At 37.4% G+C, this 26545-nt stretch overlaps 1 protein-coding gene across 1 annotated transcript; it reads right to left on the reverse strand.

The window, feature by feature from the left end:
- Positions 1 to 7963: 7963 nt before the first annotated feature.
- Positions 7964 to 25832, reverse strand: LOC149838337 (DNA binding protein). The gene is made up of 14 exons (XM_090008228.1): positions 25711 to 25832; positions 25355 to 25462; positions 25048 to 25179; positions 24389 to 24851; positions 24011 to 24124; positions 23357 to 23887; positions 23139 to 23225; positions 21350 to 23052; positions 21180 to 21265; positions 20874 to 21089; positions 10406 to 10534; positions 9230 to 9595; positions 8349 to 8464; positions 7964 to 8228 (listed from the first exon to the last, which is right to left on the reverse strand). The coding sequence occupies exons 1-14, from the start codon at positions 25801 to 25803 to the stop codon at positions 8116 to 8118; spliced, it is 4257 nt and encodes a 1418-aa protein (XP_089864354.1). The 5' UTR covers positions 25804 to 25832; the 3' UTR covers positions 7964 to 8115.
- Positions 25833 to 26545: the final 713 nt, after the last annotated feature.

Here is a 26545-nt window from a genome sequence, read left to right on the forward strand (position 1 = left end):
CCTATTATGCTGCGATACCTGGTGGGGTCATCACACAGATCTCCATCATGAGCGCTAAGTTTTTGATGAAGTACACTCGGAGTTCCTAGAGGTTTGCAGTCTTTCATGCCTGTCTTGCTGAGAACATCTACGGTGTACTTGTGTTGAGTGAGTGTCAATCCATGAGCCTGGTTGTCAACTTCTACACCAAGGAAATAGCGTAGAACTCCAAGGTCTTTCATTTTGAACCTTTGACCTAATAAGTCTTTTATTTCATGAATGTGGTCCGCAGAGTTTCCTGTGATGATAATATCATCGACATAAATTAATAATAGAGTGGTCACAGACTGGCTTTTAAAAATAAATAATGAGTGGTCCAGCATGGAACGTGAAAATCCATGTTTCTGAATTTCAGATGAGAAGCTATCAAACCAAGAGCGAGAGGCTTGCTTCAGGCCGTAGATGGCTCTTTTTAACCTGCATACATGGGTTTTACAATTTTGTTCTTGATATCCAGGGGGTTGTTCCATGTATACCTCCTCCTTCAAATCCCCATGTAAGAATGCATTTTTTACATCAAGCTGGCTCAACTTCCATCCATGTTCAACAGCCAGGGAAATGATAATTCGAATCGTTCCCATTCTTACAACCGGACTAAAAGTCTCATCATAATCTTGCCCTGCTTCTTGAGTGAATCATTTTGCTACAAGCCTTGCTTTATATCGTTCAATAGTTCTATCTGGCTTGTACTTGATTTTGTAGACCCATTTGCATCCGACAACATTTTTGTCGAGTGGTCTGGGAACAACTTCCCATGTTCCACATTCATGCAAGGCTTGCATTTCATCATTCATGGCTTCTACCCATTTCATAGAAGTTGTTGCCTGATAATACATGATGGGCTCTTCATCCTTATTGATGGCAGTTAAAAACAATTGAAGGTCCAAGGAGAAGTTGTTATAGCTAACCCACCTGTCAATAGGATGCCGTATGCGGTTTGATTTTCTGACTGCGAGGGTATGAGAAGGAGTAGGATTGGCGGCTGAGACCTGATCTAAAAGACTTGATGTTGTCGGTCTCTGTCTGGAATAGACAATGCCTTTGTATCTGCCCGGTACTTCCTCTGCATTCTGTGACCCCGACGTCCCAGTGTTCTCAAAAACCTCTTCTTCTTGTCGCACGCAATCTGAGGAACATGTTTCATTGGAGCCAGCAAAAAGTTATGAGCTTAGCCAAGGATGGTAAATTTCAGTTGGCATACTCGTTGTGTTAGCTTCGTGATCAAAATTTTGTTCATCAAAGACAACATTTCTTGAGGTTCTGATGCGTTTGTTGTTGGGATCATAACACCTATACCCTTTGTAGTCATCTGCATATCCTACAAATCTGCACTTTTGGGCTTTGTCTTGAAACTTGTTTCGCAGGGACTGATCGATATGCACATAGCAAACACATCCAAAACACGCAGATCATAATAACTGGGATAAGTTCCAAAAAGACAGTGATAAGGAGACTTATTTTCCAGAATAACCATAGGCAGTCTGTTTATCACATGCACAACAGAATGGAAGGCTTCTGTCCATAAGTTGAAGGGAAGATTGCTGTCATGAAGCATACTCATGGCACTTTCAACGATATGCCTGTGCTTTCGTTCAGCAATTCCATTTTGTTGAGGGGTGTGAGGACAGGACACCCTTCTTCCTATTCCATTACTTTGAAGAAAAGAGATAAAATCACGGGATGAGAATTCCCCACCTCCATCACATTGGAAAAATTGAATGGACTCAGAAAATTGATTTTTGACAAGTGAAAGAAAATTTTGAAACAAAGAGAAGACTTCCGACTTATTTTTTATGAAATATATCCAAGTGTATCGAGTATAGCTATCAACAAAGATTAGATAGTATTTGCTCCCAGATCCAGAAACAACTGGGGCTAGTCCTCATACATCAGAACAGATAATCTCAAAAGGTTTTGAAGCTCTCTTATTAATGGAATGAAAAGACAATACATGACTCTTGCAGGAAAGACAACTGGAACATTTGTGACTGTTCTCATCCCTATTTAGACTTTCTTTTGGAATGAGATTATTAGATACAAGTTTCTCAATGAAATGACCCCCACAATGTCCTAATCGACTATGCCATAAGAATGGCTTATTACATTCAAAAATACTAAAAACATTAGCAGAAGAAGATGAACACGACTCTAATGAAGGCTCTGAATTCAGGTGGACAGGGCGGACAGCATGACAAGGAGCTTCTTCAAAGACATACATATTGCCTCGTCTCTTTCCTTCAGCGAATGTTTCCCTCGTGCGAAGGTCCTTGACCTGCACAGAGAAGGGAGTGAATTCAACTGAAGCATTATTATCATCAATAAGTTTGGAGACAGAGACAATATTTTTCTTAATGTCAGGAGCATGAAGAACGTCAGAAAGAGTAAGAGTGGAATGTGACATGGGAATGACAGTTTTTCCAACATGAGAAACAGGATGGTGGGACCCATCTCCAGTGACAATCTTACTTTTTCCAAAATAAGGAATGGGATTAGAAATCTTACCTGCATCACCTGTTACATGAGTCGCTGCCCCTGAGTCGACAAACCAGGTGCCTTCATCGCTCTGCTTCAATTTCAACTCTGACAAGGCAGATATCAACAAATCTTTAATCTCTCCACTGCTTGAGAACTTCCTCTTGTTTTCTGTCTGTGGACCCTTTCCTTTATTCTCTGGATTATGCCAACAATTTGCCTTGATATGCCCCTTTTTATTACAAAGGAAGCAGGTAGGAATGGATCTTGGCCCCTGCGCATGAGCTAACATATTTGGAGTGGGAAGTAAACCACGCCCTCCGTGTCCACTTCGCCCTTGTCCTCCTCGTCCGCGTCATCTACCATAAGACACCCCTGTGGCAAAAACTTCTTGAGAATTTGTGTGAACGTGAGATTCCTCAGAGAACCCTTTCAGAGTCATCTCATACTGAATTAATTTTGCTCGCAACTCATCAAAGGTAGGTAGAGCAGGGAGACATAATAAGGAAGTGACGATCATGTTGTAGTCGGATCCCAATCCACTCAGAGTCTGTTGTACCATATCGCTATCATTCACCGCGCATCCTATAACTGCAAGTTGATCTGTGATAGTCTTCATCTTGTTCAGATATTCCATGATGGTCATGGAATCTTTTCTCAACATCTGGAATTCCCTATTGAGAAAAACCATTCTCGCTTGCGAAACTTGTGAATATGTTTGAACCAATTTTTCCCAAAGTTGCAGAGCAGTACAATTGTCGGGGATGGCAACAAGGACCTCTTGGGACAAGGTGGAAGTGATGTAAGCAACCACTGATTGATCTTTCCTTTCCCAGTTGAGGTACTCAACATTCTTGACATACACAATTGAACTTACTCCTTTGTCGTCTTTTTCTTCTCTCGTAACAAATTCGAGTGGGACGGGAGTGGTTCCATCAAGGTGACCTAAGAGACCTTGACTCCTTATAAAAGGAATAATTTGCCTCTTCCAAATCAAGAAGTTTGAGGTAGTTAACTTTTCAGAAACGAGTTGAGTGAGAAAACTTGAGGAAAGGTTGGATGAAGATCCATGAAAAGGGTTTTAACAAGAAGGAGAACCGCCTTTTTTTGAGTTTTTGAGTATTGACAGATTGCTCAATCTGCAGTCAGAGTGGTTTGCTGATGGCCCTTTTTTTTTCCGGCTGTAGTAACTCAAGGATAGACCGATCAGAAACTGTCAGAAGAAAGCACTGAGTTTTCAATGTGAATCCCACTTGTAACAGTCAAAACAAGAATGATACGAAAAAAAAAATTAAGGCAAAGGAATGAAACAGATTTTTTGTCCCACAACAGGCTGAACAACAAAAATTTTGTTGGATCCTGCGTGAACAGATTAGGGATTCACGTGAGATGTGAATCCACTAAATGAAGTAATCGCAGAAATGAAGTACACGTGAAATTAGGGATTCACGTGTGATTCACTGCGTGAAAAAAAATTGGGAAAACAAAAAAGGGGAAAACGAGAGGTTGATATTGAAACCGTGATAAAAAATCAAGATTCACGTGAGATGTGAAACAATTAGGGATTCACTGCGTGAAAAAATGAGAAAACAGAAAGGATAAAAAAAAAAAACAAGATTCACGTGAGATGTGAACTGATTAGGGATTCACGTGAATCCTGTGTGACGTGAACTGATTAGGGATTCACGTGAAATGTGAATCCACTAAAGGAAGAGATCGTGGAAATGAAATCCACGTGATATTAGAGATTCACGGCAAGAAAAAAGGTGGGAAAACAGAAAGAGAAAGGAGAAGTGGAGATTGGAATCGTGGTAAAAGAAAAAACTGAAGGAGATGAAGAAAAGAGTAGGCGAAACATCAAACCTTATTTTCGGCACCTTCGGAATCCACTTCCACCCTTAGTTGGATCTTGGCTCTGATACCATGTAAATTTTTCTCTCGGTTCCTGTATTGAGAAAGAGAAGAGAAATAGAGAGGGAGAGAAAAGGGAGAGAGCGACTTCGGCTGTCACGATTTCTATATGAAATCGTGACCTAAACTTAGGTATTTAAGTTACACTAAGGTATGGGTCCGGGTCTGGTGTATCCAGACCCGATAAATGAAAAACAAAAAATTACATTACATGTTACATAGAAAAGGTACATGGATTGGATCCATGGATCGGATCCTATGCACCTTTTTCACCAACGACTAGATTGGAGCCCCTCCAAGGGTCCCTCTTTTGGTCCTCATAAATAGGGGTTCTCCCCATGTACATTTTAAGCTTGAGAGCTCAAGCTCCTTTACATTTCAATAAAGATAATTATTTGTATGCCTTTGTGCATGTGTGTGCTACTTTTATGCCTTTGTGCATAATTATTCAAGTGACCTTTGGGTGCCTTTGTGCACATCTCTTGTGAAAAATTAGTGTTTGTATGCATATTGTCTCTTTGAAGACATTTTTACAGATCCATCTAGTGTTAGAATATTCAAGAGGATTTACAAAGCTCCTATTAGATTTGTGTCTTATGACTCATTTGAACTCAAAGTATAGAGCTTATCTTATGTCCATCCACTCATATGTAGAACCGTCATCTTATAATAATGCTAAGAATCATCAAGAGTGGATTAGAGCCATGAACAATTAATTAAAAGCTCTAGAAAAAGCAAAAGTTTGAGAAATTCAAACATTACCTAAAAAATCATAGGGTATAGATGAGTTTACAAAATTAAAACCAAAAGTGATAAGACATTAGAGAGATATAAAGTCAAACTTAAAGCTAAAAGATATAGTCAAGAATACAAAATAGACTATAAAGAAACATTTGCTCCACTTTATGGTACCAGGACAAGTGATTTTACCCTCCGTACCTGTGTCGACACGTGTCCCTGTGTCGACATTGAGACACACAATTTTACCCTTCGTACATACAAGTTTGTATTCAATTTATAATTTATAATTATATTTTCAGTTTATAACTTTATATTTTTAGTATATAATATATATATAGTCGTGTCCTCATACCTACATTTTTGGAATTGTTGTGACGTACCCTCCTCCATACCCGTACCTAGGTGACATAGGCTCCAGTTGCTCGAATGACTATTGCTAGAACTCTTGTTACTATAGCGTCGATTAGAAAATGGCCTATCTTTAAAATGGACGTTAAAACTGCTTTTTTGAATGATAATCTTAATGAGAAAGTTTATATGGAACCTCTCTAAGGATTAGGGTTGGCACATGAAAAAGTCATTTGCTTGCAGAAGGCCTTGTACGACTTAAAACAAGCCCCTAAGACTTTGTATGATCGATTTAATAGTGATGATTCAACGAGGTTTTAAATCTTATTATATTGAAACTGCATTGTTTGTTAAGTCTTCTAATGCAAATATAATAATGTTACTTTTTTATGTGGATGACATGATTATCACTGTAGGTGATCAACATGGAGTTAGTCATATCAAAGATGTTCTCAATGCTAACTTTGATATGGCAGATCATGGCTTTCTACGTTATTCTTTTGGTATTGAAGTTGCATATTCACCTCGTGGCTATTTTTTATCACAAATACAACCGAAATAATAGAACGATCAAGGATTTATGATGAAAAACGAGTTGAGACTACAAAGGTCATCAATGCCAAGATGAAGAAGGATGATGAAAAACCTCTAAACGAGCCAACTTTATACAGACAGATAATTGGAGCTCTAACTTACCTTTTTATTACTCGACTTGATATTGCTCATGTCATTCACTCCGCTAGCCAATTTCAGCATGCTCCTACAAAAATGCATATGACTGTTGTAATGAAGATTATTGAATATATTAAAAACAAGTTGATACTACAAAGGTCATCAATGCCAAGATGAAGAAGAATGATGAAAAAACTCTGAAGGAGCCAACTTTATACAGACAGATAATTGGAGCTCTAACTTACCTTTCTATAAATCGACTTGATATTGCTCATGTCATTCACTTTGCTAGCCAATTTCAGCATGCTCCTACAAAAATGCACAAAAATACATATAACGGATATAATGAAGAAATATATTAAAAATACTATTAGTTATGGTTTATTTTTGTCATCTTCTTCCCTATTAGAAGTCATTATATATTCAGACTTTGACTGGGGTGGATATCTGAATGATTGATGCTCAACTACAAGTTTTGTGTCTTTGAAGGTGATACTTGATTTGGTGAAAATGCAAGAAACAACACGTATCCCTATCTTCAAAAGAAGCAGAGTACCGAGTTATGACAATTAAACTTCTAAGTTGGTATGGTTGAGACAATTGTTAAAAGACTTGAGAGTTCACATAGCAGAACCCTCAAGATTATGTTGTTACAACAAAAGTAAAGTTTACATCAGGGGTAATCACATACTTCATGAGTGAACCAAACAAAACGAAATTGATTGCCATTATGTCAGAGAAAAATTCTTGAAGAAGACCATTACATTGCCATATGTACCATCAGAGTATAAACTACAGGATTTCTTCACCAAAGCGCTTTCATCACCGAGATTTCAATTCCTCCTTGGCAAACTCTCGATTGTGGTACCGTGAGTTTGAGGGGGAGTGTTAAGATACTGTATTTGGTATATATATATATATACTCATTTATAAAGGTAAGAGGTATTACCCTCTAGGGGTATTTTAGCCTTTTGACCTTATAATAGAATCTACCCAGTAGGGGCATAATTGTTTTTTATTATGTATTTATTTATTTTTGTAATAAGTGTAATAGTCAAGGGCCTTTTAGTTCTTGACTAATAGAGCCATTGGAACCTCCCAACAGCTAGATTTCTAGCAATTGGGAGTCCCCCAACAACTAGAAGGGAGTCTCTCACTCCCATTTACTTGTATAAATATGGGGTCTTTTCCCTTTTTCATATAATGCATTTTGTGTGCATAACACATGCAATAATATTATTATTTTTAAAGTGTTGGTTTGGCCCTTAGTGGCATTTGGTGTTTGAATCCATATTGGGTTATCTTCTTGCTTCTTATGCATAAACCCTATTACGTTGTGGTTTGTGAGATTGTTCTCATTTCATTACCAAAGCATCTTAACAGCTAGCAATGTGCAACTTCCCATTCCGCAAAAGCCCAAAAAGAAGTCACATCATTAAGGAAAAAAAATCTGCCACCCACGCAAGTTTAGCACATATATCAAGAATGGCAACAGAGGAAAACTTTAAAACTCGACTCCCAACAATAAGAAAACAGAAAAAAAAATTCTATAAAACTAAAACTAGTGAAAGGCAAAATTCTGAAAGAAGGTATTATGCCATGGGAAGCATGAGAAACAGAAGAATGTGCATACCTCCTCTGAGAAGCTGCAATAAAGGCACCAATTTGGTTCAGCCGTGTTGACCACAAAAAAACAGAGCTGCAACACCCAAACTTGCTGCCATGGACTCCATACGATTCTCCCACCCCACCACAAACTTACCCACAAAAGGATTGGCGCCTACCACTTACATGCCAAAGGATTATTCTTTGAAGAGTGACACATGGATTCCAGAAATTGCATGAAAATCAAGACAAAAAGTTTGTGATTCAGCCACTGTCACTAACCATATCCACCTTCAGATGTCGCTCAAGATTATTAAACCCAAAACATCAACCTCCACAAGGGCTTGAAGAGTGTGTATATAAGAGCACATGACAGTTATCACTAGCAACAGCAAATGTGTTTGAACTTGCATCAGCAGCAATGCATAAAATGCTACCACCTGAAACCCAGATTGTTAAAATAAGCCCAACACAAATTATGAGTCATTGCACGAGTTTTTTCTTAAAATGGATATACATAAACACATCAGCAGATATACTCCTAAGTAGACATTGATTACCCTTTAAATCATTTACAGTAGCAACTTTATGCCCAGTGGATAGTTCCCATGTGTAGATAAGCCCATCAAATCTGCCAATGACTCCGTAACCAGATAATACATTTGCTGCAGAGGACCTGAAAAAGTTTGACAACAATTTATAAGCTATAGAGCCATCCTGACTATATGGCAGTGTGCACATCCATATTGTTCATTCCTTTTCATCCCTAATATAATAGGTACTATAATAGTTAAAAAGTAACGGTTCTAAGAAGACATTACTCGTGCCAAAAGCAAGTTCTGCTAGAAAAGCCAAACTGGAGGTGAATAAAAAAACCCAGCAGGAAATGGAAAGTTTTTTACAAAAATAATAAATCTTCAAAATTTAATAATACAAGAAATTAAAAATAAATGCAGATTGCGCCAACTCTCAAAAATAGGAACCTAAATTGTCATCCTCAATACAAAAATTATTCTAACTTAGCTATTTTAAGCATGATAAATAGTTAAGAGCTGAAACAAAACGTGATCATGCAGCACGATAGTTACAGGTTATGAGGCAAATGTATACACATTCTAAACTTCATTGACCTTATACATTGGCAGGGGATCTCAAATAACTTGTTGAAACTATTGAAACAAAGAAATCCAAAATGAGCATAGAAAATTCACAAAAAATCCACTCCGATGGCTTCATAGACAGGGTTTATGAACTTTTTGGCTCAAAGCACATTCTGTAACTAACTGAAACCATGAAAGAGCATTTATATTCGTGTAAAGCAATCTTACAGAAAACAAAAAAACTTAAACATTCTAGAAAACCAAAAAACATAAAATTGGTTTAGAATATCAGTTCTATAGCTTTATAATTTCAACAAAAAAAGAAGCTTCCAGCAAAATACCCTGTATCCAGTATGCTTCCGAGAACTACTGTATTTTTCACCAAAAGAGCCAGCCTCCAGCTCCCCACAGAACTATTGCCAGAATCCTTTACATGGTGATTTGACAAATATGCATCATAAGAAACTGCTGAGACTAGAAGCCAGACACCTACATCCTCCCCTTCTATTGGAGAACAGGAAAACTTTCCAGAGGTCCCTGAAAAGGACAATTCCGAAGTTCTTAAAATATCAGCCCGATACCTGTCTTCATCACTGGAACAAGTACGATCATTCTTCTGACAAGGAAAGAAGCCAAAGGGAAGAAATTGGTATATGGAGCAGCCCGAATAGGAGAACTTCGCCAGGAGGACCCTCCTTGATATGTCCCTGACAGAAAAAGGTTATGACCAGGAAAATAACTGAATGTATGCCATCTTAAGGAAATTAGAATTTGAATTGTAATAAAAGTGGGTAAAATAAATCGTCTAAGAGAGAGATTATAAAGGTCAGTGGACACTTCACTTGTGAACATATTGCATTGCAAAAATTTAAATTTAGGCCACATCTCTTAACTTCAAACAGGTGTGTTTTTTCCTTATGTTTCATCTAATGACTGAAGAAACTTTAAGGCTCAAATTGCAGGGTTCAGAATCTCAATGCACATATTATCAAGAACTCTAGCAACATGATACTTTGGGCTTTAGCGGCTGAGAGCATGTGGTGGAAGCAACATTGAGTCTCGGTAGTAACAAATCGTATCAGTAGTTAACTTTTTTAATAGGACTGCCTAGAAGAAACAGAAACAGAAGGAAGATGCACATCAATAGAGCAAGAAGACAGTTTGTGCAAGTGCAATCATCAAATGTTCAACAATGTGGCAAAGCATAGTTTGCATGTGCTTGCATTGTGCATATGTGCATCAGAAGGAAGGCACACATACAAGCACGTGCACTTCTAGATGCTTCCATGCATGGTTGCCCAGTTGCTCATGGAAACTTGACCATGAATGCACCAACCACATACTAGTAGCATACACCAAACAAAGACATGTAACCAATAATAATCTCCAAATTTGTCCACCTGCCAAACAATTTCTAGCACATGGAATATTGTATTGAGATGATATGCAAAATAATTTGATGAAAAATATGCAAAAATGCATTTGATTAATCTTGTACTAGAGAGCATGAAGCATACCATAAACCAAATCCTCCAACACCATCATGGCCAACAATTATATAGGCCCAATGTGGCATCTTTTTCAACTCCATTATGAAAGAAGAGATGTGAGTGAAGCCTGGAAGCATAAATTCCTCCATATCCATGCTATAGGATAATAGAAATGTCAAAAACATCAATTAAACTTTGTCAACATCCAACAATTCCATAATCAGATCTCAAACTATAGAAACAAAATGAGCAGTGTAAAGGTTTATTCTTGTATTTTCTATACCATGGCATCCACATGCTAACCTATGAAAGGTAGTTGATCCAAAAGAAAGAGAAGGCAGTAATTGTTGGATCAGCTTATCCAAATATCAAAGAAAATCAGACAAAAAAAAAACTGAAAGAAGCGATTTACAATTTATGTATGGAAACTATTGGCAAATATCATAACTGAATAGCCTTAGAAGTTTTATCAACTCACAAGCTATACTAATGAAACAAACGGCTACTTTATTCAAATTCACCCTCTTTTCTTTGTCCTAGTTTTAAGCAAATGCGCTGATCTGCAAAAGATGGCACAAAATATTTTCGGTTTACAGCTTTAGCAAATCTTTGTTAAACACAATATGCTTAGATTTTAGTCCATTTCTAGGCAAAGAACATATCTGAATATTTGATATTATCAGATGTAGTACATGTCCTTGTGTTGCAACACAGAAATAAGACAAGTAATCAGCAACTACACGATTGATTTGATGCAAGCTAGTCCAAAACCTTACAATAAAAAACTTGTGATCATATCAGCGAAGTATGCATTCCCCAAAATGTGAACACTTAATCGCTACATCTACAAAATTTGAAAACTTAGGACACCACCTGAAGCTATGTCACATGGATTCAGCCAACCAGGTGTCGCACACATGTCGCATTGACGCGATGCGGGTGCGCATGCGGCACCTGGTGAGGTCAACCCGACCCTGGGTGCGGTCAAAGCACCCAGAGTCATATTCGTCCAAATTTTAGACTTAAAAAAATATTGCCCGATGAAATGGGCTTGAGCTTGAGGATTAGGGCAAAACTGTTTTGCCCTCTTTCATGTCTTCCAAGTTCCGACGCTGCTGAGCTGCGACACCCCGATGCCTACTATCGTCCGGCGAGCACGAACTCAGTCTCCATCTCCAAGGTACGTTATTCTCTCTCGTTCTCTCCTTCAATCTATCTCTCAATCTCAATCTCCACTCGTCTCAATCTCTCGACTACCTCTCTCTCTGAGAACACCAACCATCAATCCTCATTGTTGGCCTCATTCTCCGCAACGTTGAAGTACCTCATCTCATAGACACTCTGGTCTTTGTTGGATGCAATCACATGCAACCAATCTCTTCCATTGTGTTTCTTCAAGTACTTCTTTGTCAAAATAGGAACCAAAAGCTACCACTATCATGTATTGAAACCAAATGCACTGACCATGCTATATCTTGAAAGAAAGCGTTTAATAAAGGAAATTATCTGAAGGTTCCCTTCTTACTTGCATAATGCGACTGATACAGTTCTTTTGCCAGACTGTTCCGTTTTAATTTGGACAATGCACACTAAGATATAGGGCATTACCCAGGGTTATTTGCATCAGACCCGTGAAGGTCAGCTTGCAATTCTTGTGGTTTGACGGAATTGCACACACACATGCAACTCTATTTCCCAAAATTTGCAAAGAATATGTTAGATTTATTTCATTTTTCATGAATGTATTTCTCTTCCTTCTTCCAAGAGAAAGATCTTTATTTTTGCTTCATTTTTTTCAAGTCTTGGATACGTTTTGTTTCTATTGAAAGTAATAAGTAGGATACTTTTTCAAGTTTCAACACAAGACTCAAAAGTAATGAATAGAATAAAATTGTAGATTGTTAATTTGATTTATTGCATGCATGATGATGATATTGTGATAACTGTTTTTTATTTCATTAGTGTTCCTGTTGTTAACTGTTAAAGCTTAATATATATATATATATATATATATATATATATATATTGCCGCACCCCCACACCCGCACCCATGTGACATAGACCTGAAGTTGCTTCAAATTGAGTGACAAAACCATAGAAGAGCTTCAGGACCATCATGTACACTTATGCTACAAAATAATTGAAATAATTAATTTGGTTTGTGTACTCCATAGATCTCTGAAGTAATCCATTAAGACCAACTACGGTAAAAGAACCTAAGCAAGTCACTCTCATTGTCGTAGTTTGTATATGTCCAACAAAGATGGGAACTATGCAAAGCAATCCACATAAAGTAGCAATTAAGTTTGTCCACCAAAAACAGATAATGAGAACATGCTCACACACATGCACCCCCCCCCCGACACACACACACACACACACACACACCGATGGCATATTGGAGTCCTTGAATTCTCTAAAATGAAGGACCTGCAACTAACGCAGGCAAAGAGCCAAAAGGGAAAAGCTTCAGCCGTACAAACTTTACCAATTCTTGTGGTAAGCAGAACCAATTTTGAGCTCATAACGAGTCCCAGCTATACGAGCCGAGATTGAATTAGCTCGTTTACGAAAAAGATACATTGTTTCACAGCTGGAAGCAATAACATTCAGACTCTAGACCTATTGAGCCAACCTTGAGCTTGTTTGTTTACAAATTAAAAAAACATTGGCAATAGGATTAGACTTTTACTTAGGGAAACTATACACGCCAAGCCGAGCTGAATACATGTTCATGTTCAGCCCACTGAATCTGTTTTACAAGTAGGAACAAGCTCTTTACGAGCAGACACGAGTAGCTTATCTCATTTCCCAAGCCTACCCGCAACCTAAGTGAGTGACTGTGCGAGAGGCCATACCTTTTCAAAAACAACTAAAAGAAATGAAAATGTGGGAAGCTGCAATGGTTTCCAAAGCTTGATCTTTTGGAGTCTATGTCACATAGGTGCAGGTGCGGGAGGGTATATAATTTTTAACAGTTAACAGCAGTAACACTAATTTTTAACAGTATTTTTTTTCAAGTCCAGATTTGGACATTTATGACCCTGGGTGCGTTGACTGCACCCAGAGTCGGCTTGACCACACCAGGTGACGCACCCTCATCCGAGTCGTGTCACGTCGACGCGGGTGCGGCACCCTGTTGGCCGAATCCCTGTGACATAGTTTGGAGTCCTAATATGTTAAAATTTCTTAAAATACCACATAAACAAAAGGACAGATAAAAATAAACTTCCTCTTTTCTAACATCCCAACCATTTGAAATTTTAGACTAAATACGATAGTCGTTAATTAAGTCTATTCACTGCACTATGATCTATACTATGCTTTGCTACAGGGATTCCTGGAGTTTAAAGTCTAACATAGAAGGTGAACTTTTAGAAGCAAAGCAATGAAAAATAAAAAAGACGACAGGTTTATAACTCTTCCCAAATACTATGTCACATAGGTGCGGGTACGGTTGAGGATGCGGCACTTTAAAAAAACTTGGGTGTGGGGGTGCGGGGAGTATATATATATATATATATATATATATATATATATATATATATATATATAGAGAGAGAGAGAGAGAGAGAGATAAAAAATGGACTTGATTAGGGTTAACTGAATCTACTTTTGGATAGAAATGGACCTCAGTGTGGTTGACTTCACCTAACACAAAGGAAGTTGTGTCCAAGTGTCGCACCCGCCCGGGCGCAGGTGCGATGTGGGTGTGGTGCCATGTTAGAAGAGTCAGTATGACATAGCCCAAATATATTATTGGTATTTTGTGTTTAATTAGGGAGAGATGCTTTTTAGATATGTGAGGAGTTTGGATCTTTATAACGCAGTTGGTTCAACATCAAGGTTTGGGGAGAAAACTTTTTCACAATTTCAGAGAGCAAGAGCTGTCAAGGCTTCATATTTGAAACTGATGCCCAGGTTAAGATAACATTTTCCTGCATGATATGATATGAGGAATTTGTTTAATGTTGCACTTGGATTATAAGGCCTAGGGTTGGGTCAGGTCCTTGGGGCAAGCTCATTGTTGAAAATGTTGGGCTAGCTGAAGTCTGGTCCAAAATATCCTTGATTGAAATGCTTAGATGGATTGATAGGCTTCGTGAAAGCAACTCTGAGTTGAATGGCTCTGACTGGCTAAAGATTGCATTTGCACTATTTTGCCCCAAGATATGGGCGAGCTCCCAGACTACCAAGTGCATTAAACTGGCTTTGTATTAAACTCATCTTGCTAATCAATCTGATCTATGTCTAACCAAGTATGTGTTTACAGGTCCAAAAAATATATAGCTTTTGTATGATTTATACTCTATAGCTTGAAAATTCAAAATAAGCTAATGCAATAGTGCATCATTTCCATTTACTCATTTTTTTAGTATTTTAAGATTTTGAAATTTTAGCCAAGAAAGAAAAGAAACAATCCAATCTGACTTTCTCTGATCCAGCTTAGACCTCTCGTTATTTCTGATCCAACTCAAGTTGAACAAAATTGACCTCAACATGCCAGCTAAGTAGTTTTGGTAGGGGGGGGGGGGGGTACACACACATAATAGGTGTGCACCTATCTATTCTAAGGGCCTATTGAAGACTGAATAACTAAAGAACTCATTCAATCAGATTAAGTTGCAAATAGATGGCCAATGGCTAGGCCAAAGAGCCTCTTAGTTCTTTATTCTTTCACAGATTATTAATAGGATCACTCCTTCACAATTGGAATTTATTGCAGTCCTAAGGATATCAATAAACCTGAAACTGCCACTGTGGCTCAAGCTATGTCATTACAAAAGGACAAAACAATGATGTGATTATTAATCAAATAATCTGTTATATTGTACTTATATATAAATATATATGTTAGATGGAGAGTCAAACTGGGTTTGACTGCTCCCAACGGCTAGAAATTCAAGCCATTGCCCAGTCAAACCTAGTTTGACAAATCCCAACGGCTAGAATTTCTAACTGTTGGGAGCTTGGCTCCCTCTCTCCACCCTCTTGTATATATAGGGGTGTTCTCCCCTTTGATTTGTAAGCCTTTTGGCACACTTATTTGTTGAATAGATTATATTTTTTCCCTTTATATGGGTTTGTGAGTGTGTTCTTTTAGAACACTTTGTAGTTCACTTTGTGAGTGTTGCAAGTGAATTCTTTGAGAGAACACTTTGGTTCGTGGATTGTAGTCTTGTTTTTTTACATGGTAATAGAGCGAGGTTGCTCTTGACTTTTGAAGATTGCTTGTTGCCTCATTTTTTGTGTTCAGCAGAAAGGAAGTCCTTCTTGGTGAATCAAGTGTTCGCGGAATTGTGCAAGTGTGGCTTGTTGGCTCGTGCGATCATAGAGGTGTGCTTGTTCTTCTTCATCTCTTTTCTCTTCATTTTTCTCTTTTCTCGTTCTCTTCTCTTTCTTTCTCCTTCTTAAGCCCTTGTAAAAATGGATGGCAATGATAATGTCATCATTAAACCCATAAAGCTCAATTATTTCAATTATGTAACATGAGCTTCTATCATGAAGCACCTTATTTTGAGAAAGGGATTGTGGGTTCTCACTAAGGTAGAGGGTGAGAAAGAGATACTTCTAAAAGAAAATGAAGAAACTAAAGCCATAGCCACACTTACGAGAAAAAGTGAAAGGAGTGAAGGATGGGAAATGCCAAGATCATGTCTTGGCTTATTAGTAGTGTGGATGTGAAAAAATGTTCAAATCTTGCCAAATTTGAACATGCTAACAAGGCTTGAAATTATCTTCAAATAATGTAATTTCTTAAAGATATTGCACATATATATAACGTGCAAGATAAAGTTCGGACTATGGTCCAAGAGGATAAAATTATTAAAGAATATTATAATGGCATATCCGAACTTTGAGAAGAATTGGCGCTTCTAGGGCCAAAGTGGCAATGTCTCGAAGACATAGAACTCTGCCAAAGACAAATAAATGCAGAACACTTTTATTAATTCATTAACAGTCTAAGACCATAATTTGAATCTACCAAGTTTATTCCTCTCTATAGAGGAAAAGTGCCCTCTATTGAAAACACTATAGAAGAGTTGAGTATGGAAAAAAATAGATTGAAAATGCATGTAAGCAAAAGTGAAGATGACTCGGTCTTAGCCATGAGAGAAAGAAAATGAATTGTTATTTTTCTCATGAACCGGGACACACTAAGCCCCAATGTCCTAAACTAAACGGGACATATGAAAAGGTGGCTTCGGTTGACTCTTCTCAAGAGTCAAAAGACAAGGACTTTCACACATATCAAGAATCATCTGTTGGAAGCATGCCTCTAGCTCAATTAGTTGAAGCTCTTCAACCTTTTCTTAGAGGATCATCTTCCTATGTTGGGGCTGCAATATCATTTTATTTGGACCTAGGTAAGATTTCTTGGCTTCTTGACTCTGGTGCATCTTTTCACATGACCCCAAACAATGATATTTTATCTGAATGCTATAGCAACTCAAGTACATCAAAAGTTTTTACGGCCAATGGTACGCCACTTAAAATCAAAGGAATAGAAAGTTTTGAAAAAGATCTTTCAAACTCTAAAAAAATATATATATAACAAAAATTAAATACATTCCTAAATTAAATTTGAGTAATATCTCATTTTCAAATAAATGTTTGGTGCAGGATCTCCTTAAGCTTATTGGACAAGCCCATAGAGAAGGAGGCCTCTACTATAAGGATTTTTTAGAGATACCGAAAGATGCTTTTTGTTGTAATGTCCAAAAAATGGACTTGAAATTGTGGCATAAAAGATTAGGACATCCCAGTGCATCTAAAATCTGTTTTTTTCAAATTTGTAAAAATTTTGTAATCTTGGTGATTTCACTTGTGAAGATTGTTCTTGAAAAAATGAAAAGATAACTATTTAAAGGTAAAACTTTTATTTTCTCTAGACCTTTTGAGTTGGTTCATTCGGATGTTTGGGGTCCAGCACTGGTTATGTCTAAAGGTGGATATGCATATTATGTTATATTTGTGGATGACTTTACTATATATACTTGGATTTACTTCCTTGAGCATAAATCAGAAGTTTTTTTCTCATTTTCAAAGTTTTCATAAGATGGTCAAAAATATATTTAAAAATAATCTCTATATTTTAAACTTATTAAGGGAGAGAATTTTTGTCAAAAGAATTTAAAAACTATCTGAACTCACATGGCATCACGCATCAAATATCTTGTCCAGACACATCACAACAAAATGGCCTAGTCGAGAGAAAACATAGGCACATTATTGAAACTTCAAGAACTTTTACTTATTGTAGTTATGTGCCTAAGATTTTTTGGGCAGAAGTTGTCCTTACTGCTGCTTATCTTAAAAACAGAATGCCATCTTCTCTATACACAACACCTCCCAGTTGAAAAACTCTTTAAACTCTTCGCTTATTCAAGATTACGAACTTTTGGTTGCAAATGCTTTATTTTTACCAATAAGAATGACAAGTTTTCTTCTAAAGCTATCCCTTGTGCCTTCTTTAGTTATGCCGACAACAAAAAACGATATAGGTGTTATTATTCTAAAAATGAAAAATTATACATCTCTTGAAATGTTACCTTCTTGAAAAAAGAAAATTTCTTTGATAAGGATCAACCCAAGGAAGTAACCGAGTATTCTTTTTTGTTTGACCTTGTTTCCAAACAAGATATTGATAATTGTGACTGAGAGCATGATTTGGAGAATGTTATTGAATCTAGTGACTTTGACTCACTTGATGGAATGTCCCACAATGATCAAACTTATATATAATATTCTAAAAGGGAAAATCAAAACCCTTCAATATGCACTTGAAAAGTTTTCTAACCATAGTAAAGATGATCAATAAATTAGGAAATCATCTAGAATATCAAGAACCCCATCCAAATTTGTATCCTATGGTTCTTTTTCTTTAAAATATCAAACATGCATAGCCCTAATTCACTCGTATGTAGAACCCTCATCTTATGCTTAGGCTAAAAAACACCCTGAATGGGTTGAAGCTACGAGGGTAGAACTTGGTTTATTCAAAATCTTCCACCAAAAAAAAAAAAAAACCATAAGTTGTAAATGGGTATATAAAATAAAAACCAAAATTGATGGAACTCTTGAACGATATAAAGCTAGGCTTGTTGCAAAGGGATATCTGCAAGAACATGGCATCAATTATGAAGAAACTTTTGCTTTGATTACTCGCATGACTACAGTTAGAACTCTTATTACAGTAGTGTCAATTAAGAACTAGTCTATATATCAAATGGATATCAAAAGCATTTTTTTAAATGAAAAACTTATGAAAGAAGTACGCATGGAAGCACTACCTGGTATGAGACTTTTTCAAGAAAAGATTCATCACCTTCAAAAGGCGTTATATGGGTTGAAACAAGCACCCAAAGCCTGGTATGATAGATTCAACAAAGTTATGTTCGATATTGGTTTTAGATCTTGCTTGATTGACACTGTTTTGTTTGTTAAGGATTTTGATGCAGATACTGTCATTTTATTGTTCTATGTAGATGATAGCATAACCACCGGAGGCGACAAACAAGGAGTTCAATATATAAAACAAATTCTTAAAACTAGTTTTGAAATGACTGATTTGGGTTTCCTACATTACTTTCTAAGAATAGAAATTGCTTATTCCCCTAGAGGTTATTTATTATCTCAGTCCAAGTTTGCTTTTGAAATTATTCTCAGATATGAAATATCAAATGATCCTGAAGTAACAAATGTCAAGATGAAAATTGATGATGGGAAGACTCTGAATGATCCAACTCCTTATTCTTATCAGAGCTCTTTCTTACCTAAATATTACTAGACCTGATATAACACATGTACACACAGCTAGTCAGTTTCAGCATGCTCCCACATCGGTTCACATGAGAATCATTTTGCTTATTATTAAATATTTTAAAATTTCTCTTTTTAGAGGCTTGTTTATGTCTTCCTCTTCTGCATTAGATTTACTTGCATATACAAATGCAGACTAGGGAAGTGATTCAAACAATAGACACTCAACCACAGGTTTTTGTGTTTTCTTAGGTGAATCATTGATCTTGTGAAGGTGCAAAAAAGCAACAAGTCTATTTTTCCTTAACTGAAGCTGAGTACCAAGCCATGGCTACTACCACAATAGAGGTAATGTGGCCGTGGTTGCTATGAGAACCAAGATTCTAGGAGCTTCAAAGATAAGTTGTGACAATAAGAGTAATATCTATATTGCCAACAATAACGTCTTTCACGAAAGAACGAAGCACATTGAAATGGACTGCCATTATGTTCGAAAGAAATATTTTTAAAGAATAATCGATCTGCCTTATGTCACATCAGAGTACCAGTTGGTGGACTTTTTTTTACCAAACCTCTCTCTACTTCTAGATTTCACTTCCTTTTAGGCAAACTTTTGGTTATCCTACCATAAGTTTGAGAGGGAGTTAAATTGTGTGTGTATATATATATACATATATATTGTATATAAATATATAAGTTAGAAGGAGAGTCAAATTGGGTTTGAATGCACCCAATGACTAAAAATTCTAGCCGTTAGACACAGTCAAACTTAGTTTTCCTGCTCTCAATGGCTAGAATTTCTAGCAGTTGGGAGCTTGGCTCCCTCTCGCTTTTGAGTCTCTCTTCTCTCTACCCTCTTATATATATATAGGGATGTTCTCCCCTTTGATTTGTAAGCCTTTTGGCAGACTTCTTTGTTGAATAGATTATAATTTTATTCCCTTTATATGGGTGTGTGAGTGTGTTCTTTTAGATCACCTTGTGGTTCATTTTGTGAGTATTGTAAGTGGATTCCTTAAAGGAACATTTTGGCACGTGGATTGTAGTCTTGTTGAATTTTTACATAACCGAGGATGGCCTTCCATATACACCGGAGTCTGACACTTTTCCCTTACAGATTTTTTGTAGATTTTCAGCTCATCTTGCCAGGTTATGTTTAACGGTCCTTACCCTTGTCTAAAGTGTTTAGGTTTATGAGTTGTAATGGAGATAATTTTAGTTGCAAAGACGGATCTCCCAATTTGGATACTGATGTTAGATGTAATGTAAATAATTATTGTTACTTTAGAGTGATTAGGAGGGGCTAATCCCTCAATTTCATTATTGGGAACAGGGGGAAACAAGGGAAAAAGAAGACTGGTTATGGGATTTGAGAAAGGAACTAGAGATAGAATACAATTCAGGTTAAGGTTAAGTTGATCCTTGTATATTTCACCAACTGTGGTTTTCTCGTAAGAAACTTTTTGACATAGGTTTGACAAATATACAATTAAGTGAGTACTATACATTTGGAAACACTGGCCTGCATAAAGTTGAGCATCATGTCTAATAAGTCCTATTCATTTATTCACCTTCAACTAAGAAAAAGTCTTGAACTATCACTCATTACAAACGGGAACAACCAAATCCACAAGACAGCAAAACACACAGCACCAAAAGCACAAACCCTGGAGAAAATAGACAGTATCAGAGAAAAATAAAAGAATGAGAAGGATAACAGAGAACATAATACCTCCATGTGGTATTCATGACCCATACACTTAATTTCCCCCCTTTTTCTGCAGCAACAAGATAGCAGGGTTCACAGACTAACAGACAGCATGCAGTTTCAACCATTCGTAACTTAGCCAGCACCGAAACATAACCAGCCTTTACTGATACAACTTTCACAGAATTTCCTTCATAAGCTGATTTACAAACAGAGCACAAGCATCTGATGTCTTGTTTACTACAAACATCAAATAGTAAATAGGCATGCATAGAGCGGTTAAAAGATCAAGTAGTCAAATAATTCTTGGAATAAACAGACATGAAATACCTGCACCAAGGCATTCTAATACTATCAAGCAAAACGAGGAACTTCCCATCGGGTGTGAATTGAATCATGGATCTCTCGCAAGAAATCTACAAGGAACCCATAGTTATTCACTCTCAGAAAATCAGGCCACTGTTACAGCAACAAACATTTGGATAAACCCAGTAACTTACATTCAGATCAGAATTGTAGTTGCAAAGAGGCAATACAGCCATTGCATAACCATGTAAAGAAGGACATTTTTTCCCTAGTTCCCTATCTGGGATTTCATAGATAAAAAGTGTCCTATTCATTTGTTCAGGAAGACCACAGATGACACATAAGAGGATACCACTCCCTTGCTTTCTCAACAGCATGGAAGAAACAGGAATCGGGTTCACGCAGCAACTAACAAGCTCAATGCAACTCATTGAAGAATTTGTGGACTTGGCTGCCAATGAATTGAGATCATCACATATAAAAGTCTCGAATCTTAGTTCATTAGGCATTAATTTGTCCTTTCCATCACCTTCTACTGGGATAGTCTTCACTGGGTCCTCAAACCATAATCTAGGACAGCTGTCTTCAGCAGGAATAGATAAAGAAGCTTGTTCTCTCCAGACATGTAGGACGTTTTTCTCCTCCAAAATATTTAGTTTATCTTCAATTTTCAGTTTTTCTTCATTTTCATTCTGAATAGGAAGAACAGAAGAGCATGCCAAGACTGCTCCATTTTTTGCTGTGTCAATAGCATCTTTATTCATAGCAGAGGTTTTCATGAATATATTTTTTGATTCAGGAATACTCTGCTGTGCCTCCAGATCATAGACATGATTATTGAGCTTGTTTTGATTTGGACACAAGTCAGCAGATAAATCACCCATGGCAACAACAGCCTGACTGGTCTCTGGTTCAAAAACTGCCTTCTTAGAAAGAAACTTCTCCACAGAACTTCTGTTTGTTGTACCATTGTCAACTATCAGTTTAGATTGATGACACTTCAAAGAGTTGGAAGAACAAGTAGCATATGGAAGCCCTGTCACATTGTGGGAAACAAGAACATACTCTCCAGTGGAGACTACAATTTGAGGGTGTTGGAGGGAAGCATTGATTGTCTCAGAATCAAATGTTTCACTATCAGCCTTTGGTGTGTGAACAGTGCATTTTACATCTGAAAAATCAACTGTATTTACTGCAGGTGAGAAGAACTGTCTCTGAATGGCAGAATCTGCTTGATTAAATGGAATATGCAAACTTGCAGATCCTGTATTGGGAATATCACTGTCAGGCCCAAGATGGCCGGTTTCAACTTTTGTTGCTTCTGGACACAACCTGACAGAATTAGCCCTCAATGGATGATAACCAGATTCATTACATTGGAAACCAGAATTATTCTGTTGCTTGTGTTTGTGGGAGGCAGATGAAGCAGAACTATGAGACTTTTTGTCGTTGGAATCATTTAGCACTGTTACAGGCACAGATTCTTCACTTTCTGATATACACTTCAAGTGTGTAATTGAAGAGCCTTTAAGCGCACAAAGATTTTCATGAATATTAATTTCAGAACTCTTATCCCCAGAAACATATGCATTGCCTCTATGCCCACTTGAAAGGAAATTTAAACTAGATGATACCAAATGAGGAGAGACAGATACATGGAACTCTCCAGTCTCCACAACATTATTGGATGGTAAATCTGCTCCATGCACTCTTGACTTTGGACAGTACATTTTTGAAGTCTTCAAATCCCAATTAAGCAAGCTGGTATTTTCCTGTTCATATCCACAGTTTCCAATAGGGTTGAGATCAACTGTATCAAGGCCAGCATTTGGAGGTGCATGAATGGAATCAAGACACCTATCATCCTCAAAGCTATCTGCAATAATAGGGCTAACATCTGCAGAAAACATTTTCTGTCAAACATCAAAACTAATGCATTTACTAACTTTGTACTTTCCATGTCACCAGAAGGAATGTCAGTACCTAATTCAAGAGGTGCACCCAAGACCTGCACTTGGTCCTCCTGAGCTGCTTCTGATGCCCTCACTGATGATTGCAGACGAAGGCCATCTGCAGTAAAAGTTACTAGAACTTCAGAATGCAAAACAAATTTTACGCAGAGAAGTTTCATTATCACTCAAAACAAAAGAATATGCTGTCTGCAGAGCTCAAGACAGAGATTAGCAATGAACAATTCTTACCATCAGATAAAACATCATCATTGTTAAAAGCCCCATGGCCCTTCACCAACATATTTACCCCATAAAAATCTCGAGATGTGCCTTTTCTAGCATGATCTGATTTCTTTTTCTGGTTCGCCTTCTTCTTACAAGTGTTCTGCTTTAGCAAAGGCAAAGCTTGAGGAAGCAGAATTTCCATCATTGACTTAGCAAAATCATTACCCATAATATCATAATCACTTTTTTCAGAATTTGAATATTGAGTTCCAAGACCGTTTTCCTCATCTGAATGCAGTTTGAAAACCAATCCTTCAGAAAGAGGAACGCTAGAAGCAGGTATTGAAGGATTTGGCACCTCCTCCGATATGGATGGTGGAGCATCTCCTGTTTGCAAATTTAACTTCAGTTCATCATCAGCATTCCTGCCCTCATTCGGCACATTAATTGCAATACTATCAGGACATAACATGCAAGTGTCAACAGCTACAATTTCATCAGTTGTAACTTCTGGATGGCTTTTGATGCTTTCAAGAGCAGGGTCAGCAGTATTATCTGCACAAAAAGTCTAACTATAAACCAAAGCTTATAGAGAAATGCTACATAGTAGAATCTTTGTGACAACATATAATGCATTTGGATCTCCTTTCAGATAACAAGGGAAGATAGAAAATCTACCGTGCACAAGCTCAAAGGAATCTGGCACCAAGATGACACTGCTTTTAAGAATCTCCAACTCTGTCAACACCAGTTCTTTGCCACAATTATTTGCGTTGACTAAGCAATCTCTTTCTTGCAGAAGAACAAGCAATGACTTTCTGTTATTGAGTCTGAATAATAGTGCTCTGATATTCAAGATGAAGTACTTCGTATGTGCGAAAAAGAAAACTTGAAACACAGTTTTTTTAGAATTCATGCATTTGAAATCAGGTTCAAAATCCAGTCCGAAGAAGAAAAAGTATGAAGAAACATGCATATAAGAAAAGAAACTGTTGCTCAGGAATACAGAGCCAATGAAGTGACAAATTTAACGAAGCTCTCAGTAAAAAGTCTCACCAGCTTCTTTCTCCAAAAGATTAGGGAATGAAAATTCATTGTTCTTAGGTTGACAGATACGATCACCATAGGAAGGATCATCCGTGTTGGATATTTTATGCAGCATCAAACTGTTGTTGTCACACAAATAATCCACAGCCTCTCCACAACAACCAGCCTGACCTTCATATTTAGAACCTTGTTGCATTTCGGTTGATGGGTCTTGATTTTTCAGCCTTTTGAGTCGAGGTTGAACAACTCTAGTTCTTTGTTTCCTACATTTCTTGCCACTGATTTGTTGTTTTTTTAATTCCAGTAGTAGATCTGGACAGCTCTGTAAGTCCGACATTTGCTTTTCATTCAGTAGTCTTGAAGAGTCCTTGAAACAACTCGCAGGAACCAAACTATTTTCTGCTAATCCATGTTCATTTGCAGCAAGCTCGCGTAGCAATCTCTGGACAAGGGGATTCCTAAACCCAAAAAGCTACATACCACCATCCAAGAAAACAATAAGTTGGTAACAAGAAAATAATCAGAAAGTAAACGCACTCGTTCAACAAAAAAAAACTTGAATGCACTTTATGCCTAATACATCTTTTTGTTTGTTTGAATAAGATGCATAATATCACATCAAAGCTTTGAATTATTCAAGACGATACGTGGAAAAATATAAAGATTACCTCAATCCCATCAATTTTGCACGAAAATCGCTTCTCATGCCAAATCTTGATTCTACAATGACTTTTCTTATGAAACTTATCCCACGCAATGTCTGGAGTCTGTCCTGACATTGATTTATCACTTGCCTTAACCTGCACATTACAGTGATTGCTTGTTATTTTCCTGACACACAAAATAGGATAACAACCATTTTCTTATAAAAGAACCTAACTTTATAAAAGTCACAGAGCAATTGTAGCAGTGAATCGCCTCATTCCACACAAGCATAATTATCTATATATAGAAGAAATCAGCATAAGTACAGACCAAAAACAGTGGCCCCTTTGGACCTTCATGAATTTCCATTCTATACGTATCACCAGCACAGGTGCGAATAGCTTGATAACCAACAGGGTAAGGATAGCGATCTTTGCCCTGCACCGGAAAATAATTCTGTGAGCTCATACACACGCCGCACGCACTAAAAAACGCGCATTTCAAGCATCCGCGATTATGGAAAGAAAATTTCGCATAGATCAGAACAAAAAAACATAAACAATCGCGACTCGAATAATTCCCGCGGGAAAACATAGATCGATCAAATTAGGAGCAGCAAAACACAAGGAACTCGAGCCAAAACTCCTGAAAACAATAATTTATCGGCAACTAAATTGGCCACTAACCCTAGAACAGCTCCAGTACTTCTTGTCCCACGGGCCTCGGTAGAGGGATCCGATGGCTTCGATCTCGAGCCCATCAGCGTTCTGATTCTCCATCGGAAAAGATGGTCCGAAATCCCTCAGAGGAGAGATAGAGAAACCCTAAGCGTTTAGAAGTGGAGGTCCCGGGAATGAAACACAAAAGGTTGAATTAGGACGCGGGAAACTCAAGCAGTATTTATAGATCGGATGGAAGGATGGCAGGGCCCGAACCCGCTCAAATGACAAGTAAAGTAGTCCGGTTCGGGTCGTATCGGGTCATGAAAATGGAAGACCAATACCCTTTGATATTTGTTATGTAGGTCTGTTCCGTTCCCTGGACGGTTGAGGACGCAGCACTAAAATGCTAGGGACATGTCATTTTGGTCCCGTGTCCTTGGTGAGACGGATCACAAAACTCCGACATGTATGAACATTATTTTATTGTATACAATTGTTTTAAAATAACTTTTAGTTATATTTTAATAAAATTATCTTTGAATATTAAAATACTAAAAATTCTTATTTATACTAAATTAAATCCTGTTCCTAATTTTTAGGAATTTAATGAACTCGCGTTTCGAACTTGTGTTATGTACTGAGCACAGACAAGAAAAGACAAGACATCAGAGTTGCCGATCAAGGTTGAAAGCGGATTGGATATGGATTGACCATGCTTGATCCGAAATCAAGTCCGGATTTGTTCATTAGATCTGAATCCAAGTGTGGATCTAAATATGATACAATAATGTAGGGTTAAACCTGGACCTGATACATATATGGTAATACTGGATCTGATAAAATAAGACCAAAACCAAGT

Source organism: Nuphar pumila, chromosome 5 (genome assembly GCF_984573655.1).
Source record: "Nuphar pumila chromosome 5, dmNupPumi1.hap1.1, whole genome shotgun sequence".
Classification (NCBI taxonomy): Eukaryota; Viridiplantae; Streptophyta; class Magnoliopsida; order Nymphaeales; family Nymphaeaceae; genus Nuphar; species Nuphar pumila.

Coding starts and splice junctions, on each gene's coding strand:
- LOC149838337 (XM_090008228.1), bottom strand. CDS start 25,803: ATGGAGAATCAGAACGCTGATGGGCTCGAGATCGAAGCCATCGGATCC. Junction 23,053..23,138: donor GGGTGCACCTCTTGAATTAG/GTACTGACATTC, acceptor TGTTTTCTGCAG/ATGTTAGCCCTATTATTGCA. Junction 9,596..10,405: donor GTTGGAGGATTTGGTTTATG/GTATGCTTCATG, acceptor TTTTTCTGTCAG/GGACATATCAAGGAGGGTCC.